General features: G+C 49.5%; 1 protein-coding gene across 2 annotated transcripts; it reads right to left on the reverse strand.

Moving 5' to 3' along the window:
• Positions 1–1,181: 1,181 nt before the first annotated feature.
• On the reverse strand, positions 1,182–4,825 carry LOC139054146 (tubulin beta chain). 2 transcript variants are annotated; one of them, XM_070530755.1, is made up of 7 exons: positions 4,670–4,825; positions 3,767–3,875; positions 3,208–3,315; positions 2,441–2,685; positions 2,122–2,321; positions 1,536–1,972; positions 1,182–1,434 (listed from the first exon to the last, which is right to left on the reverse strand). In XM_070530755.1, the coding sequence occupies exons 1-7, from the start codon at positions 4,724–4,726 to the stop codon at positions 1,253–1,255; spliced, it is 1,338 nt and encodes a 445-aa protein (XP_070386856.1). In that variant the 5' UTR covers positions 4,727–4,825; the 3' UTR covers positions 1,182–1,252. The 2 variants fall into 2 exon arrangements, with proteins under 2 accessions (XP_070386856.1, XP_070386855.1); XM_070530754.1 differs by having other exon boundaries at positions 3,208–3,318.
• Between the last annotated feature and the right edge of the window lie 14,547 nt (positions 4,826–19,372).

The following is a 19,372-nucleotide window of genomic DNA, read 5'->3' on the forward strand; positions in this document are numbered from 1 at the left end:
CTTTTAATGTGCTTCTACCGTTCCCTTTCCATTCCAGTGAACTTACCAGAAGCTAGCATCAACAAGTTCATAGATCAAAGCTTCACGACATTAGCCGGGTTGCCCGCGCAGGCGAGCGTCAGTGCGCGCTTTCTACTACTCACTGAACATTGCAGCACCGACGCCGTAGCAGAAACCTTCCTCGCGGAAGTGCTTGCTGCACACCCGAGTTGCAGTCGATGGCTGCTTGCGGGTCTTAAATTTCACCATCAAGCTTCACGCAGCTTTTTTGTCCTGCGGGTACGTGTCTAAGGCTGACACCGGGCACCGTTGCGTACGTCCGGCACTGCGGTACCGAGCAGTAGCCTACCATGCTGGACGCCTCCAAAGGCAGCCACTACCTATTATAGTGCTTTCAAGTGTTGTCAAGCAGACACTCGAAGCGGGAAAACCTCCCCAGTTAATCAGGACCGCAGCGCAAGTGACGTTAAACTTTCGTTTTGAGCTTGATAGCGTACGAGTTGGCGATTCCTGGAGCTGTGCAACAGCACTTCCGACATTGGCACGCTCGTCCAGCCGTTAGTACTAGCGCGGAGCGCACCTTGGCGACGTCTGCGGAGGGCAGTGGCAGCACCGCTACGCGTGGCGCATGTTGTAGAGCAATCTGCCGCGGAGAACCTTAAATTACTTTGTTATACAAGCAAATACACTGTAGTGGTCTTCGTTGTAGCGGAGCTCACAATACATTGCGACATGCAAGACGACGCATGCTTCTGGCTTAGGCAACAATGTCAAACAAGGCCACAAAAGTCAAAGTAGTAGCACACATAATGCAGGCTTATGTAAGCATGAACTGTGCCATGATTTAGTGCTTCTATGCCTCGACAGTTAAGCTACATTCACCACTAGCCTAACATATCTTCAAATCGCACAACTGTCCCCATAGAATAAGCCAGCGCTGAAGCAAGGGTGAAATTTCCTAAACTACACACACAGAACTAAGGGGTATACATTCGGAACATTCAAACACCTCAAGCATCTCTAAAGCAATTACAGATGTTTATTACTGGCAGCACCTGCCATGGATCATAATTGCTTCTGTGTGCAAGAACTACCCCAAGCAGTCTGGGCAAAAGCGGGGTGCCCTGTACAAAAGATAGTGGTTAAAACCATGACACCTGTAGTGTAAAAAAAGAACAATATTAAATAAAAAACTTTATTTTGGAGAAAAATAAAAGCACCATTATCTCCAATTCTTTAAAAATTGGCTTGCTTATGCCTCTGCTTGGGCCTCCTCTTCATCTTCAAACTCTCCTTCCTCATCAGCTGTGGCCTCCTGGTACTGCTGGTACTCAGAGACCAGGTCATTCATGTTCGACTCTGCCTCTGTGAACTCCATCTCATCCATACCTTCCCCAGTGTACCAGTGAAGGAAGGCCTTGCGCCTGAACATGGCTGCAAAAAGAAATAACACACATTCAGTGCAGTGAGTGAATGCACATAATACCAATAAATGCAGTCCAAAGATTCTCTTTCATAAGAAAGGCGAGACTGACCAGTGAATTGTTCAGAGATTCTCTTAAACAGCTCCTGGATGGCAGTGCTGTTGCCAATGAATGTGGCAGACATCTTGAGACCACGGGGTGGAATGTCGCACACTGCAGTCTTCACATTGTTTGGGATCCACTCTACAAAGTAGCTAGAGTTCTTGTTCTGCACGTTGAGCATCTGCTCGTCAACTTCTCGCATACTCATTCGGCCCCTGAAAACAGCAGCAACTGTGAGGTAGCGGCCGTGGCGTGGATCACAGGCCGCCATCATGTTCTTTGCATCAAACATCTGCTGTGTCAGTTCCGGCACAGTCAGTGCTCTGTACTGCTGGCTGCCACGCGATGTCAGTGGAGCAAAGCCAGGCATGAAGAAGTGCAGACGTGGGAAGGGCACCATGTTGACAGCCAGTTTACGCAGGTCGGCATTCAGTTGGCCAGGGAACCTGAGAGCAAACAATTTTAGCAGTAAGGCACTGCAATGAACTCGAAGGAAACCAAACTCCTAGGGTTACGGGCTAAAACATGCAATAGTGAAAACAGCAATGTAGGGCACAAAATTTTGTAGCAATGCAGAGGAATCATGTATGCATACCTCAGACAAGTTGTGACGCCAGACATTGTTGCCGAAACTAGGTGGTTGAGATCGCCATATGTAGGAGTGGTGAGCTTGAGGGTTCTGAAGCAAATGTCATAGAGAGCCTCATTGTCGATGCAGTAAGTTTCATCAGTGTTTTCCACCAGCTGGTGCACGGAAAGGGTGGCATTGTAGGGCTCAACAACAGTGTCTGAAACCTGCATAAAGGATGGGTAATGTACCGTGAGCACAACTTGCAGAAATTGAAAAACTGCATGGAAACAATTGAAGGGCATGGAGGAATGAAAAGCGAGGCACACAAAGAGTATTCACAAACCTTAGGCGATGGAACAACACTGAATGTGTTCATGATGCGGTCAGGGTACTCTTCACGAATTTTGGAGATAAGAAGTGTGCCCATGCCAGACCCAGTACCTCCACCGAGAGAATGGGTAAGCTGGAATCCTTGCAGACAGTCGCAGCCCTCTGCTTCCTTGCGAACAACATCCAGAACTGAGTCCACCAATTCAGCGCCTTCCGTGTAGTGTCCCTTTGCCCAGTTATTGCCTGCACCACTTTGGCCTGAAAAGGTAGATGAAAAGGAGGTGCAGACTTGGGAGTTAAATTCAATGGCAGCTGTAGTGAAAACATTCACATCCCAAGGAAGTGCAGGCAGCAATGTCAGAGGCACACACTAAGTTGCCATAAAAGCAAGCAGGGTGCACACAAGCGAAGAGCGTATATGAATACTTCAGCAAGAAATGCAATACACGTACGCAAATAAAAAGGCTTGCTGGTGCTGCGCAACACTATTGAAAAAGTTCCTGACTCCACAGTAAATTAGGCTGTCCAATTGGGGTTGTCCAACTGCCCCAAAGCAGCACAAGGGCTATGAGAAATCATGCGTGGGGCTCTGGATTAGTTTGGACTACACGTGGTGTATATAATATGTTCTTTAAGCTTGGTACACAAACATATTTACATTCATACTAAGGGAATTGCAGCTGCCAAGGTTGCAAATCGAACCCACTGTCTTGTGCCCAGCAGCAGAGCATCAAAACTCTGTCAGGTAGTAAATTGCTGTGTGGAGAGAAAAATACTCACCGAACACAAAGTTGTCTGGTCGGAAGAGTTGTCCGAAAGGCCCAGACCGCACAGAGTCCATGGTGCCAGGCTCCAAGTCCACAAGAATGGCACGAGGCACGTATTTACCTCCTCAAGCAAAAAGAAAATCGCCACTTAGTGGCAGTTCACACGCACTGGGGACAATAATTTGCACAGTATAAAATCTGTGGCCCTTAAATGTGGCAACACTTAGCCAAGTGCAGTTAGAAGTTTAAGAAGAAACTCCCAACTGCGCAGCTTCACATAAGTTGCATTTTAATTTAAAGCTACAAAACATGCCCTTTCAACATCCAGCAACATAAGAAAGCAAAATATATACTGTAAAGAGAAAACATCAAAACTGAACTACATTGCAAAATCAGCGAGAAAAACGAAAATGGCGACAACAAATTGCGAACGGCGACACTTATATGATGGGCGCAGGCGGGCCGCCCTTCGCTGTTCCGGCATTGGTCAGACATGAGCAGCCCAAAACAACGGAAGGGCGGGCCCAAGATGTACGCCATGTTATAGACGAAAGCAACGAATAAGCAAGTACCAGAGGCTTCATTGTAGTATACATTGATCCGTTCTAACTGAAGGTCCGAGTCCCCGTGGTAAGTTCCGGTGGGGTCGATGCCATGTTCGTCCGAGATAACCTCCCAAAACTGCAAGCAAAGTACATAACAACATGCATAGTCTCGCACGGAAGAAAAAATATATACAGAGAGAGCACACTCATTTCATTAGTTGATGTGCGCGCGGCAATTGTCGAATTGCGCGCCACGACATTTCATTGAAACGACTGGGGCCGCTTGGCGGCAACCGGCTATCTTTGTTAAGCTATAGCCTAGATGGGAACCGGCCTCTGCCGGTTGAAAAATCTGCGCTACCAAAATGCAGAGAAACGTTGAATCACACAACACACACAACCTAAATGACACACAGTTCTGCAAGAATTGGTCGTGTACAAGATGTACTAGTCGTATCTGTGTCGGATCGCACTGCGTGGAGCCACACCCCGTACAAAAAGCCAAGCTCGGATAATTGAACCTTAACATGTAACAATGCATCTCATGTCGAACTCTCGCCATGTCTACAAGTAGCCAGTTGTGCTAGTGTACTACAATTATGTATGGGTGTTAAGAATATGTTATGGTAACAGCTAGGATTTAATGACGCCATAGCGTTCAGTCTAAACAGGAACCGGCAAAGGAGGCAGGCGCACATGTGGATTTCTTCGCGTAGAGCAACTTCTTTACTCTTGAGGTTTTATGCACGTCGCCAAGAACGCAGTTCCCATGTACGTTCAAAACACTGATTCGATTTCTGCCGATCAAAATTAACGGACACACCCGAGCACGAAGAAATCGCTGGAATGCAATTAAGGAAAAGCTGACAAATTTGAGCAACAAGAGCAATTCCAGTTCAACTACGAAGTCAAAAGCAGCTTCCACGTTACCTTCGCTCCGATTTGATTTCCGCACTGCCCGGCCTGAATGTGGACTATCTCACGCATCCTGAGACTTGAATTTGACACTACACCTCCAACGCCGAGATGATGACTGCCTGCGCGGCACAGGGGAAAGGGAATTTATAGCAGCGCTCGCTGCACGGGTGGCCGTTGTGAGCTCCGCTCATACGTGTTCCTACGCGTAGGTGTGGCAATTTTTTGACCCACAAAAGCGTGATAAAATAGGCTTAATAGGTACGAAATAAAACTGCAAACGCCGACAAACTTCTTTACTGCGCGTGAAACTTTGTAGCTTTGGAAAATTATTGCAATGCGGCGAGAACTATTTCTCCAGCGTACCTCTCGATGTCAGCGCCGCCTTTCGTAGTGGTGAGAGATCCGGTCTGTGCGCCTCGCCCTGCGCGCCGGCGGCTGCGCCGAGGACAATCGAGGCTGGGCCAGCTGGGCAGGCTGTGTGTGCAGGGAGCGCTGTGCGTCTAGAGCGCTACGCCCCGAGGCAAAAGCACTTCGAGACGCGCGGATGCCTAAAGAATGCTATGCATTCTGTGCCTACTTTAGTTCACTTTGAGCCTATCTATCTAACCCATCATGCCGTCGTGGTCGTTTTTTCAGGATATGCCTGACATGCATGCAGTCAAGATATTCATGATGATGTCACAGTCGGTAATGTGGAAAGAAGACGACGCTGATGGTGGTCTTAGAGACGACGAAGAAGTGTTTAACAGTATCGATGCTCTACGCTTGTTGGCTCAGCCATTAAAAGCCACTTGTAAATAGACGAACGCTTCTTCCTTCCCGTAACCATATCAATGTCATGATCTATTCTATCACGCCGTTGTGGTCATTTCTTTAACTATATTATCTCAGGATATGTAGCACATGACATGAGTGACAAGTATGCATGTCCTTACATGACAGGAATGGCATGTATTGTGACGTGAATGCCATGACATAAATGACGTGTCATCACGTGAATTACATGTTATGCCATGACTGAATGGCTTGATTGACATGACATGTGACACCACGAAATGCATGACATAACATAATGTCGGCGCCTTGCTTCTTTAGTGACACGTAGACTCGCATAACACACACAATTGCTTACTTTACACAAAGACGTTCGCCCATCTGGTAAATGTTTGAAAAAGCACCGAACGGTGCTGGATAGCCAGCTGCCTGCAAAATGCTTCACATAACGTCGATTCCCACACTTCGTTGGATGCGAATTATTTATTCATTTATTTCCTTTTTTTCTGGTTGCGCGTGTTACCTGCCGCGTCTGCGATATCTGGTACTTGCGGCAATATGTGGGAACTACTTTGATGCGAGCTAGATTCTGTACTTCTATCAGGGCTCCTATCAAACACTTATTTCATCTTTCTCACACAAACGCACAAGGATGTTCCGCTGTACGCTCGGCAAGATCGCGTTGCAGTCAGCCGCTTGGTTGAGTAGCGTAGCAACAAATAATAATAATAATAATAATAATAATAATAATAATAATAATAATAATAATAATAATAATAATAATAATAATAATAATAATAATAAAACGCCGAGTGGGATACAAATTTGGGATAGTTTATATTAAATGTCAGAGCCTGCGCGTTCGTTTAGCGTTTTTGTGTTGGGTTGGATGGCGCTGCTTGCTGGTAAACCCACACACATATTTCTGCTGCCTCCAAGTGTCTGTGCGCAGCGTTTTCACTCAGAGACGATGTCGCTCGAGTCGGGTAGTGCAATGTAATTAGCTCTGTGTTTCAGTTACAAACGTTACGTTCGCAATGTGTCATACATAATTATCAGGTTTACTCTCTCTCTCTTTTCCCCCCGCTTTGCAATATGTTATTCCCATAGTCCCTCCCTATGCAGAGTAACATGTCAGCAGTCATATTCACCCCAGCAAAAATATCTGCGTTCCAATTTTCTCCAGACAACGAAAATGCAAACGTACGGCTTTTGCTGACATGCCATGAGCCACATTAGACTTAACAACAGAAGAATGAATGTGTTAATTTGGCATCTAATCTTTTTTATACCCTCCACCGTGACATCACCGCTCGATGTCATGCATAAAAGAGCATGAAAGTTATCATTGTCGGCAACTGCCTTACACAGCAAGTGCCACGGGAGACGCTTGTCCATCATCTCAACAATAAAGAGATAGAGAGAGACAGAAAATAAGGAGAGGAAAGAGTTCTATAGGAAACCCTCTGTGATCCGCTTAGCTAGGACCAAACTTGCTTCATTGCGGTGTACTAAAAGTGCCGCGTGGGCTCGACACGCAACGAGTGAACAATAGTGTAATTTTGATTCTTTGTTTTGAGCGCATGCTTACAACTGCAGCTACAGTATAGATGTAGCTATGCTTCTATTTTTTTTATTTTTTTTTACCACGTAACGTGTGCTATACACGAGCTCGGAAAGCTTTATGGTATGCCTTGCGTCGAAATGAATGTTGGCAGATTTCTAAATGCCAAGATCTCTTTCGGTCGGGCTACTGCATCATCACCATCATCATGGTTACACCCACTGCAGGGCAAAGGCCTCTCGCATACTACTCCAACTACCCTGGTCATGTACTAATTGTGGCCATGTTGTCCCTCCAAACTTCTTAATCTCATCCGCCCACCCAACTTTCTGCCGCCCCCTGCTACGCTTCACTTCCCTTGGAATCCAGTCGTAACCCTTAATGACCATCGGTTATTTTCCCTCCTCATTATATGTCCTGCCCGTGCCCATTTCTTTTTCTTGATTTCAACTAAGATGTAATGAACTCGCGTTTGTTCGCTCACCCAATCTGTTCTTTTCTTATCCCTTAACGTTACACCTATCAATCTTCTTTCCATAGCACGTTGCGTAGTCCTCAATTTAAGTAGAACCCTTTTCGTAAGCCTCCAGGTTTCTGTCCCGTAGGTGAGTACTGGTAAAACACAGCTATTATACACTTTTGATAATGGCAACCTGCTGTTCATGATCTGAGAATGCCTGCCAAACGCACTCCAGCCCATTCTTATTCTTCTGGTTATTTCAGTCTCATGATCCGGATCCGCAGTCACTACCTGTCCTAAGTATATGTATTCCCTTACCACTTCCAGTGCCTCGCTACCTATCGTAAACTGCTGTTCTCTTCCGAGACTGTTAAACATTAGTTTTCTGCAGAATAATATTTAGACCCACCCTTCTGCTTCGCCTCTCCAGGTCAGTGAGCATGCACTGCAGTTGTTCCCCTGAGTTACTAAGCAAGGCAATATCATCAGCGAATCGCAAGTTACTAAGGTATTCTCCATTAACTCTTATACCCAATTCTTCCCAGTCCAAGTCTCTGAATACCGCCTGTAAACACGCCGTGAATAGCATCGGAGAGATCGTACCTCCCTGCCTGACGCCTTTCTTTATTGGGATTTTGTTGCTTTCTTTATGGAGGACTACGGTGGCTGTGAAGCCGCTATAGATATCTTCCAGTATTTTTACATATGGCTCATCTACACCCTGATTCCGCAATGCCTCCATGACTGCTGAGGTTTCGACTGAATCAAACGCTTTTTCGTAATCAATGAAGGCTATATGTAATGGTTGGGTATATTCTGCACATTTCTCTATCACCTGATTGATAGTGTGAATATGCTCTATTGTTGAGTAGCCTTTACGGAGTCCTGCCTGGTCCTTTGGTTGACAGAAGTCTAAGGTGTTCCTGATTCTATTTGCGATTACCTTAAGAAATACTTTGTAGACAACGGACAGTAAGCTGATCGGCCTATAATATTTCAAGTCTTTGGCGTCCCCTTTCTTATGGATTAAGACTATGTTAGCGTTCTTCCAAGATTCCGGTACGCTCGAAGTCATGAGGCATTGCGTATACAGGGTGGCCAGTTGTATGATGCTTGTATGATGATGAGTTGTATGATCTTGTATGATGCCAGGGTTAGCGGAGAGTATAAGTGTCACATATAAGAGGGAAGATAAAATAAAATGGTAGACGAAGAAAGGTTTCAAGAAGACGACGAGGAGGGCGTTAAGAATGACGTGGATTAACCGAGGACGAAAGAAGACAAAGAAGAAGTTCTCAGTGAGGTGACAAGAGATGATTGGTGGAGAAGTATCCGGTGAGATGGAAAGCGATGATTGGTGGAGAAGAGAAGAAGACGAAGAGAAGGATTACGTGGACTAACAAGAAGGCTATAAAAGAGCGAGGAAGGGCGAGACACAGGGGGAAGAAGAAAGCAGCGGAGACTCGGCGGGTGAGGGACGGTTCGACCGGAAGAGAGCGACGCCGGCTACTGCTCCGGCGTGCTCGTGTTCTACGGCTTTGCACTGCAGACTTCCTGCCGTTCCTGAGCCCGTTCCGGGGAGTCCACGGAGGACGCCACCACCTGCTACGGCCAGGGGTGTCTCTACCGCTGTTGCCACCCTTCCGGGTGGTGCCCCAACGCCAACGTCATCGGCCACACCTCCACGGGCGCTTGGACCGGGAGCGTGTACGACGCAACCAACGACGCCTCCAGCGACGCCAGCCCTCGAACGTCGAACGCCACTCCGACGCCGGCTACGGGACCCACACCACGCCATATCCGCACCGAACCAGACGTGAGCACGAACGCCAACCACTCTCAATAGGACGCTAGTGGCATTGTTACCGGTTCGTGTGTACTGATAGTTTTTGTATCTTGTGTATTAGTTTTGTTAGGTTTGTGTGCTGCTGTTCGTGTCACGTGGGTTCTATTAAATGTGCATCTGTGTGGGTACACCTGTCGCCTAGTCCATTCTTTCGGCCAGAGTGTTCTCCGGAGGAGATCCGTGCCAAAGACAAGTGGCGAGCCTGCCAGGATTTATTTCCTTGTTGTTTTTTTTTGCGTTGTCTCGGATCTTTCCGATCTCTCGACGGCAGAAAGTATGGATTTGGCAAAAACGCTAGAACTTGCGCTCAAGCTAGGGTTAAGCAAGGAAGAGGCGATGCGTCTCTGGGATGAGAAGAAGCAAAGAGGCAGAGAGAGGAAAGGGCGCAAGCACGCGCAGATGCTCGCGAGGCAGAGGAGCGAGAGGCTAGAAGAGCTAGTGAGGCAGAAGAGCGAGAGGCTAGAAGAGCTCGCGAGGCAGAAGAACAGGAGAAAAGGATAGAACGAGAGAAGGAGTTAATTTTGTGGAAACAGGCGCATATCGCAGGAGGCTATGAGGGGATCACGGACGATGATCCGCATTCTTTAGCTGGTACCGAGTCCCCTAGACCTGCTATAGTTTGTCCAAGAAAGTTGATGGCCCCTTTTGATGACAAAAGAGATGATTTGGACGCGTATCCGCAACGATTCCAGCGGATAGCTCTGGAACAAGACCAAGCTGCATGCGTTGCCGACTCTCGGGCAGAACTTGTCACACCATCTGAAGTTCCACATCTGAAAGGAAAACAAACGCCACTGGGAAATGAGGTGGTGACTGGAGCACCGAAGTCAAAAGAAGCAATGCCGGTGGCGGTGGGGCAAATAGGGGACCGTCCTGTATTGGTGCTTAGAGACAGCGGAGCCAACACAGCTTTGGTAAGGAGAAGCCTGGTGAAGGACGAGGAGCTTACAGGGGAAACATCGAGCCTCACTCTCGCAGATAGCACAGTAGGGTACATTCCTGAAGCCAGGATACGAGTTTCCACGGCATATTATACCGGACAGGTATCAAAATGCGTAGAGCAGCCCATCTACGATCCCATCTTGGGGAACATTACGGGTGCCGGAAGTGTCGAGGACCCCGATCCCGAGTGGAGGATGCTCGACGTTGAAGAACACCCAAAGGAGGAAAGGCCCACGACAGCTCAGGCGAGTGATGGGGGTGAGGGAGCAGTCAGTTTCTCTTCGGCAGTGGAGACAAGAGCTCAAGCGAGAGGCAGAGCAACGCAGCGTTTGGAAAGAAAGGAAGAGGGTAAGGAGAAGAGATCCAAAGACAAGAAACGCACAACCAAAGACATGTCCAAAGACAAGCGCACGAGCAATGACAAGTCCAAAGACAAAAAGAGCAAGAGCAAAGACAATAAAAGCAAAGGCAAGGATAGTAAAGAAAAGAAGAAAAAGAAGGGTTTCTGTCCCTGGCTAAGAAGCAAAAGCAGCAAGAGCAGCAAGAGCACCACAGAGGAAGTGGGGGGCAAGCGCAAATCCAAGAAGGCCAAGAAAGGTTCCTTTAAGGAAGGCAGCTCGAGATCGAGAAGCAAAGATAAGGCTGGCAAGGCTAAGTCCAGCAAGGAGAAGGCGGGCAAAGGAAGCAAGGAGAAGGCGGACAAAGGCAATAAGCAGAAGTCGAGCAATGAGCGGGGCTCCAAGAGGCACAGCAAGGAAAAGAGCAGCAAGGAGAAAGACAACAAGGATATGCAAAGTAAAGAAAAGCAACAAAGCAAGGAGCAACACCATAACAAGGATAAGCACGGAAGCAAAGGAAAGCATAGCAAGGACAAGCAGAGTAAGGAGTCCAGTAAGTCCACTTTAGCCTTACAAGAATACGCATTTCAGGTGGAATATATTAAAGGCAGAGATAACGTGGCAACGGACATCACGAGCAGAGCCAACTGAACAGCTCTAGGTATCTCTGGGAGGTATCTTGTTGTTGCTGCTGTGCTATGTATCTCGGCGATGTATCGTGTTGTTGGTGTTGTTGTGGTTGTTATGTGATTATACAAAGGAGTGTGTTTTGGACATTAACATGTTTATTAAGGACACCGTGTGGACAATTGCATTGTTCTGAAAACGCAGTTAAGTTGTGGACATTAACATGTTTAGAACACCGTATGGACAACGGCAGTGATGTGTTAGTGGTGTGCTTTTGGTGTGTGCTGGTCATCTGCGTTGTGCTGTGTGGTGTGCTCGGGCCAGAATCGCCACAGAAGATAGTCGGCTGGCTGGATGGCTTGAAGAGAAGGACGACTTGAGCAGTTTTTCAGGGAAAAACTCTTGAGAGAGGGGGCCCTTGTCACATATAAGAGGGAAGATAAAATAAAATAATAGACGAAGAAAGGTTTCAAGAAGACGACGAGGAGGGCGTTAAGAATGACGTGGATTAACCGAGGACGAAAGAAGACAAAGAAGTTCTCAGTGAGGTGACAAGAGATGATTGGTGGAGAAGTATCCGGTGAGATGGAAAGCGATGATTGGTGGAGAAGAGAAGACGAAGAGAAGGATTACGTGGACTAACAAGAAGGCTATAAAAGAGCGAGGAAGGGCGAGACACAGGGGGAAGAAAGCTGCGGAGAATCGGCGGGTGAGGGACGGTTCGACCGGAAGAGAGCGACGCCGGCTACTGCTCCGGCGTGCTCGTGTTCTACGGCTTTGCACCGCAGACTTCCTGCCGTTCCTGAGCCCGTTCCGGGGAGTCCACGGAGGACGCCACCACCTGCTACGGCCAGGGGTGTCTCTACCGCTGTTGCCACCCTTCCGGGTGGTGCCCCAACGCCAACGTCATCGGCCACACCTCCACGGGCGCTTGGACCGGGAGCGTGTACGACGCAACCAACGACGCCTCCAGCGACGCCAGCCCTCGAACGTCGAACGCCACTTCGACGCCGGCTACGGGACTCACACCACGCCACATCCGCACCGAACCAGACGTGAGCACGAACGCCAACCACTTTCAATAGGACGCTAGTGGCATTGTTACCGGTTCGTGTGTACTGATAGTTTTTGTATCTTGTGTATTAGTTTTGTTAGGTTTGTGTGCTGCTGTTCGTGTCACGTGGGTTCTATTAAATGTGCATCTGTGTGGGTACACCTGTCGCCTAGTCCATTCTTTCGGCCAGAGTGTTCTCCGGAGGAGATCCGTGACATGGTCTATTTCATTTCTAGTCTCACCCTTCGGGCTACTCCACGTCCACTTTCGCCTATCCCGTTTGCGGAAGAAGGTATTCATTATCCTCATATTATTCTGTTCCGCAAACTCTACCAATAACTCCCCCCTGATATTCCTAGTGCCTATGCCATATTCCCCCACTGCCTTGTCTCCAGCCTGCTTTTTGCCTACCTTGGCATTAAAGTCACCCATTAGTATAGTGTATTTAGTTTTCACTCTACCCATCGCCGATTCCACGTTTTCATAGAAGCTTTCGACTTCCTGATTATCATGACTTGATGTAGGGGCGTAGACCTGTACGACCTTCAATGTGTACCTCTATTAAGTTTCACAAGAAGACCTGCCACCCTCTCGTTAATGCTAGAGTTCCTGTATGTTACCAGCTATATCCTTATTAATCAGGAATCCGACTCCTAGTTCTCCTCTCTCCGCTAAGCCCCGGTAGCGCAGGACGTGCCCGCTTTTCAGCACTGTATATGCTTCTTTCGTCCTCCTAACTTCACTGAGCCCTATTATATCCCATTTACTGCCCTCTAATTCGTCCAATAGCACTGTTAGACTCGCCTCACTAGATAATGTTCTAGCGTTAAACGTTGCCAGGTTCAGTTTCCAATGGCGGCCTGTCCGGAGCCAGGGATTCTTAGCACCCTCTACTGCGTCGCAGGTGTGACCGCCGCCGTGGTCAGTTGCTGGGTACTGAGGGCCGGGGTTTGATTGTTGTGTTCATATAGGAGGTTGTGGCCAAGTAGTGCACCAGGGTGGCCAATCGTGCTCTGGTGAGGGAGTGCGTTACCGGTTCTGGTCACCGGGATCAGGCCACATTCCAGGCCTGTTTATGCAATGTTATCAACACGCGGATTTTTTTTTAATCCGGTGGAAAATTGCGCGGCACCGGGATTCGAACCACGGTCCTCTTGCACGCGAGTCGGATGTTCTACCTCTACGCCACCGCTGCACTCTCTGCAGGGTGCTGCCAAATACAGCACGTTACACTAATAAACTATAGCGCATTTGTTTTTTTCGAGTCAGCAGAGGTTAGCTCTAAACATCTCTAAAAGCAAGTTTGTAATATTTAGCGCAAAAAATAAATGCGCATTACTTCTCAGGGACCTGATGATGAACGACAGCCCTCTCCAGCATGTGCACCGCACCAAATCGCCCGGAGTCATGTATACTAGGCAAGTGCGTTCATGCGCAGCTTCACGTATGTTCTAAATACAGCCGTCCTTTACAAAGCGCGACACATCTTTCCATTGAACACACTTCTGACGCTATATCGTTAATTTGTATACGCTGTCGTATAACAATGTATCAGTGTCTACGAACGAACATACTATACTGGACTACAGCCCATCCAAGTTATAGAACACGGCAGGATCTTGTTTCTACGAATGCGAGATTCAGTAAACTTTGCTTTTCCGGTCCTAAACATACTGGTAAATACGGTGCGCGTCCCGATAATTTCGTTTTGGTAATGTAACACACACCCCTCAAAACCATATCATTCCACATACAAGTCCCACGCGCCAGAGCCAACTGCTGGGAGCTGCTTGCCAACATAACTATAGCCACACTCATATTAAACTAGGCACAGTTTATTCTCGCAAATGTGGACTTACCGGAGCCACCGCGGCGCATCGTATATCACGAACAGCTGTTATCGACACATCCTTATGCAGCTCGCATCCTCGTGTGCTACAACTGCCACCAAACTGGCTACAAACAGGACATTCGCACCAACACGGACATCTGCGCTTTGTGCGGCACATCCCATGCCGATGGTGGCGAGGCATGTCCGGTTTCCGGGCCACACTGCCGTTTGTGCAACACGACTGGCCACCTAGCCACTGACAGTACAGTCGGCGTCACCCTTGTGTAGAGCGCGGGAACGGCGGCTGCCTGGGCACTCAGGAGCCAGCGAGCGTCGTCTAAGGTTGTTGCTGGGCCCTGACGTGCCCAGCAGCTACCGTTAGGAGACCTCACACAAGGAGCAGGTGGACGGCCTCGTGCAGCAAGTCCCGCAACATACTGGGATAGCAACACGAGCGCATCATGACGTCGTCACAAGAGCCATGCGTACCACGGCTGCCACAACAACCTTTCGACATCCGTGCCCTTGATGAGGCAATGACAAGCGCGATCACCGCAGCTGTGTCTTCCCAACAACAACAGCATATCAATCACGGCAGTGGGAAGCAAACTACAAAAGCAAGCACAGCAACAGCTTGACATCCTAAACCAGCCCTCCTCGGCATATGAGAATCGCACAGCGACAGAACGGTCTTGGCGGTTGGCACCTACCACTAAACCCTTTACAACCATCATGGCTGACATACTTCAAGAGGCAAGACGAATGGGCTGTACGCGCCCGAGTCCCCGGCGGTTCTCCAATGGAACAGCGAGGGACTCGGCACCCATGCGCCGGAGCTGAACCTGCTGTTTGCGCAGACTGGTCACCCGCGGTTCCTGCTCCTGCAGGAAACGCGGAGCCAAGCCGCGAAAATACGGGCGTTCACTGGTTACTACCAACCCAGCAGCCGACATGACGACAGGCGTCGTCGACAGGTTGTCGAAGCCCAAGCAGCAGTGTTTGTTCACAACTCGTGCGCCGCGAGTCCAGATTGACAGATCCGCGTACTGCACAACTCACCAGGAAGTAGTGGCTGTACAATGTAAGCTCGACAGATGCTCCACCATCATTGCCGCTTCTGTGTACATGCGGCCTTATACGAGCAGACGGCAGTCCAGAATACGTATTTGATTGGATTGCGTGTTTACAAACTCGGTACCCATAAGAACGTCTTCTCATTGGGGGCGACTTCAACGCCCCAAACACGCAGTGAGGCTATATGAGAAGATATCGGCGCGTGGCACAGCACTGGTGGATGCAGCGGAGCGCCTGCTTTTGCAAAACGAACTCGACTATCCTACCCGTCATGCCCTACATCTGCAACAGCAAAACACGACCCCTGACTTTACGTAGTCCCAACTATAGGTATTGTGCGGGGGTAGCGCTGTCACTCAAGCGCCATGGGCAGCGACCATTACCCAATCTGGATCGGTGTCTACGGAACTACTAACCGTCGGTCCAGGCGGAAAATTCGCACTGTTGTCTGAGCCAGCTTCAGAGGGCGGATAGCCAGCTACGAGCGCACGCTATACATTTGGCGACTCGTCTACAACTAGCCAGCCGGGAGGCTAAAGGCGACCTCGAGGTGCTTGCCGACTTGCCTTCGCGTAATGCCCACTTACTCAATATGTGGGATCATAGTACCCTACTTTAAGCCAACTATAGAGCCAAATGACACTGCTACAGGGACCTACTGAGGGTGCGTCGACTCACAGGGGACTTGCGCGAAGCGCTTTATTTAGAGCCACTTATTTTACAAGGGGAAGGGTGACAGGGGAGGCTGCGAGAGCAAGAGCGCAGCTATCGCCGTGCTAGGGCATGCTATGCAACATCCCTCCGGACTTTTTTGTTTAGGACACTCGAATACGGAACGTAGCGGTCAGGGGGTCTCCTGTTGCGAACTGGGTAGTGACGCTCAGGCAGTGCAGACTCCTATAGCTAGCCCGGAGAACTGGAACCCTGGCATGGCGGACCGGAGGCTGGTTGACTTGAGGCTGTGGCTCCGGCTCCAGGAACGGCACTAGATGCGCCATAGTGTCATCTTCCGGTGGCACACGCTCGATGTGGTTCTTGTGACGAACCCACTGAAACACACCTCGAGGAGTAACGACACTTAGTTTACATGAAACTGGACCTGCCTGCACGAGCACAGTAGCTGATCGAGAACCATTTCTCACCCAACCTAAAGTTCCGGGCCTTAACACAGTCACCAATACTTAAGTGCTTGTGAATTCTTCGACCCGGCACTGTCGTAGAGTTTGCGTGAACTACCTTGTGGAGACCTTTTCATGAACCGAGGGCAATGCCAGATCGAGCCGTGTGCGCAAGCATTTGCGAAGGAACAGGACCGCTTAAACTTCGTCTGTTGTGGTGTGTGGAGTGTTACGATAAGCTAACAGGAAGTCTCCGAGAGCCGACTGTAGTGATGCAAAGGAATTCCTTCGTTCCGCTGTCTTTGCCGACTGCACGAAGCGTTCTGCTTGACCGTTACTGCTATGATGATACGGTGCGGTGCGCGCATGACGAGTATCAATGCTCCGCATGTACACAGCTAGCAAAAGTATTGGGCGTAAACTGATGGCCATTATATTATACGAGGGTCGCCGGAAAACCAAAATGGCAGAACAAACGGTGCAATCTGTCGTCTGTTTTCAAGTGTCTTTCATCACGAATACCTCGAGCCACTTGGCGTACTCGTCTATGACGACAAGTAGCGTGACACCCTTGAATGGACCTGCGAAGTTCACGTGAACTCGTTCCCAAGGAAGGCTCGGCCAAGCCCATCGGCATGCAGCGGAGCGGGGCAAGGGAAGTTACGTTGCAACTGACAGGACTGGCAGCTGCTTACTTGATGCTCGACGTCGCGTGCTATGGTTGGCTACTACCACTACTACACATAACTTTTCGCCAACCCCTTGGTCCACGTGATTCAAGGGCACCACTGGTGCATATCCTCTAGCATGAACGACCGGAAACGTTAGGGAATGACGACGCGGTTACCAAGCACCACGCATCCTTGCTGCAAAGAAAGTTCATTACTTGGTGCGCGATTAGGCCATTCCTTCAACACGTACTGCGAGTCAGCGTTCAACAATGGGTCTCGTCTCGTCTCGTCTCTTTAGAAATTTCCCGGCAATACACAAGCAGCGCGCTGAAGCGTAGAACATAAATGTTGTCTTTCTGTGCTTCACCGAAGGCCTGAAGTGGAAGACGGGAAAGGCAGTCGGAATCTGCATTTTGGAACGGCTTGAACTTTAGAGTAAAGTTGCACGCAGACTAAAGAATAGGGGAATAAGAATTCCCCGCCGAATGTCGTGGCGTCTTGGAGGTACCGGAACCAAGACCGCACGTCAACTTGTACTAGCGACGCCCATATCTAGCGTAACGTATGTAGCTATTGTCTACAGGGTGACGATGCAGCACGTCCAGAACTTGAACTTCTTATACAACGAGGCTCCCCGTTATAACTGGACTACCACGTCACACCCGGCTGGATTACCTGCGCTGTTATGCGCAACGCCCGCCAGCTTCGTCGTAAGTCAACATGCTAGGGTCGTGCAGTCCTGCGTGCTCTTGGAGAGACATCGGACCCGCTGCTAAAACCTGCACCACGGACTGACGCCGCTATAGCAAATGTGTCCTCCGCTACCTCTGTACGGAAACGCGTGGATCCCCGTCGCCACCCTCAGCGCAGACAGCATTACGCGAACAGACACGTGCAGAGCCTTGCTCGCGTCGAAGCATGCTCACATGTACACGGAGGCTGCCTTCCGCACTACGCCCGATAGCACATGAACCACAGTTAGGCATCACCGCATTGATTTGGAACGAACACGTGCCCAGGAATACTACACTGGAGACCAAGGAACTCTGGACGCATTGATGGCTCAAATATAGCGATCCGCGACGCCCTGCACTGGCGCCCTTGAGAAACCCTCGCCACTGTCTACATGGCGGGACGTGCGCGTAGTATACGTGCGCCTCTCAACGACCCCATTGGCAGTGGCGCACGCCACTGCAAGCCATCTTAGCGTCCGATTGCCGCAGCGACATAGTAAGCTTCGTGTCCCATTACGGCAACAGCAGCTTTGAACAACGAATGGAACGCCGAGAGTTCCGCGAGCCCCTGACACACTGCACACCCAAGGCTAGAGTTTGTCATGTGCTAGTGCACAAGACCAGCACTGGTGTGACGCTTACTCCGGACGTAGTGGCGTGCTGGCGTACGTGCGCATTAAGATATATAGAAAGAAAAAAAATATCGGAAGACGCTGTGGCTCACTTGCCTCCTGCACAGATGGGTTGCCCTGCGTGCGACACGACGGCTTCACCAACAGTTCGACGCCTCTTGTGGGACTGCCTAAAGTTCCAGGCCCTTCGGCAGAAGCATCGAGACCAAGTGGCTAGCTACGAAGAGTGGACCCGTCCGTCAACGGAAACCGGCAGCGTTCCGCGAACGCTCTACACCTTTGCGGTGCAATTGGGCATCGTCCGCATGGGGTAGAGCGTAGCAACTCTCAACGGCTGGCTGCCTTGATTTCCTAATATCCCTCCACCCTTTAGGCTAAGGAACCATCCGTAGTAAATAAAGCTTGATCATCATCATCCCGCAATTCCTTCTGGTGCCTCCTGCAACAAAAAATAAACTTTGCTTATCCGCCAAAATCGTTAACCTAGGGCGCTGTAACATAAAGCTATTCCAAACTTTTCTATTCCAATTCTGCAATCAGACCTCCTCGAATGGTCAAAAACTTTTTTGGACCAACCCCACTTCATCTGTCTTTCACGCGACGTCACGAAAACCGCGATAGCTCCCCATATGATGTGACGTGCACACACTGATTATGCATGATTCGACCGAACAAATGAGAGAGAGAGAGAAGAAACTTTATTAATGAATGGCCGGCAATTTCGTTGTGGTGGCCTCAGGTGGCGGCTCCAAGTCCTTGAACTCGGGCGGCATCTTTGGCTTGCCGGACGGCCCAGAGTTGGTCTGCCAACTCTGAACTTTTGAGAGCCGCCTCCCAGCGGCGGCGGCGCCGATGGAGAAGGTCCCCAGCGGGACCCGCAGCTGGGGCGGCGTCGGGGAGAAGCGAGCTCGAGGCTTCCCGTACTGTGGTAACGGCCGCGATTACGGACGCGTCGCGAACGGATGTGGTCCCATTACCGTGGTTGCCGGCACATTCCCATAGCATATGTCGCAGCGTTGCTCGCTGTCCGCAAGCTTTACAGGCATCTGT

The sequence above is a fragment of the Dermacentor albipictus genome, chromosome 1 (genome assembly GCF_038994185.2).
Source record: "Dermacentor albipictus isolate Rhodes 1998 colony chromosome 1, USDA_Dalb.pri_finalv2, whole genome shotgun sequence".
In the NCBI taxonomy this organism is placed as follows: domain Eukaryota; kingdom Metazoa; phylum Arthropoda; class Arachnida; order Ixodida; family Ixodidae; genus Dermacentor; species Dermacentor albipictus.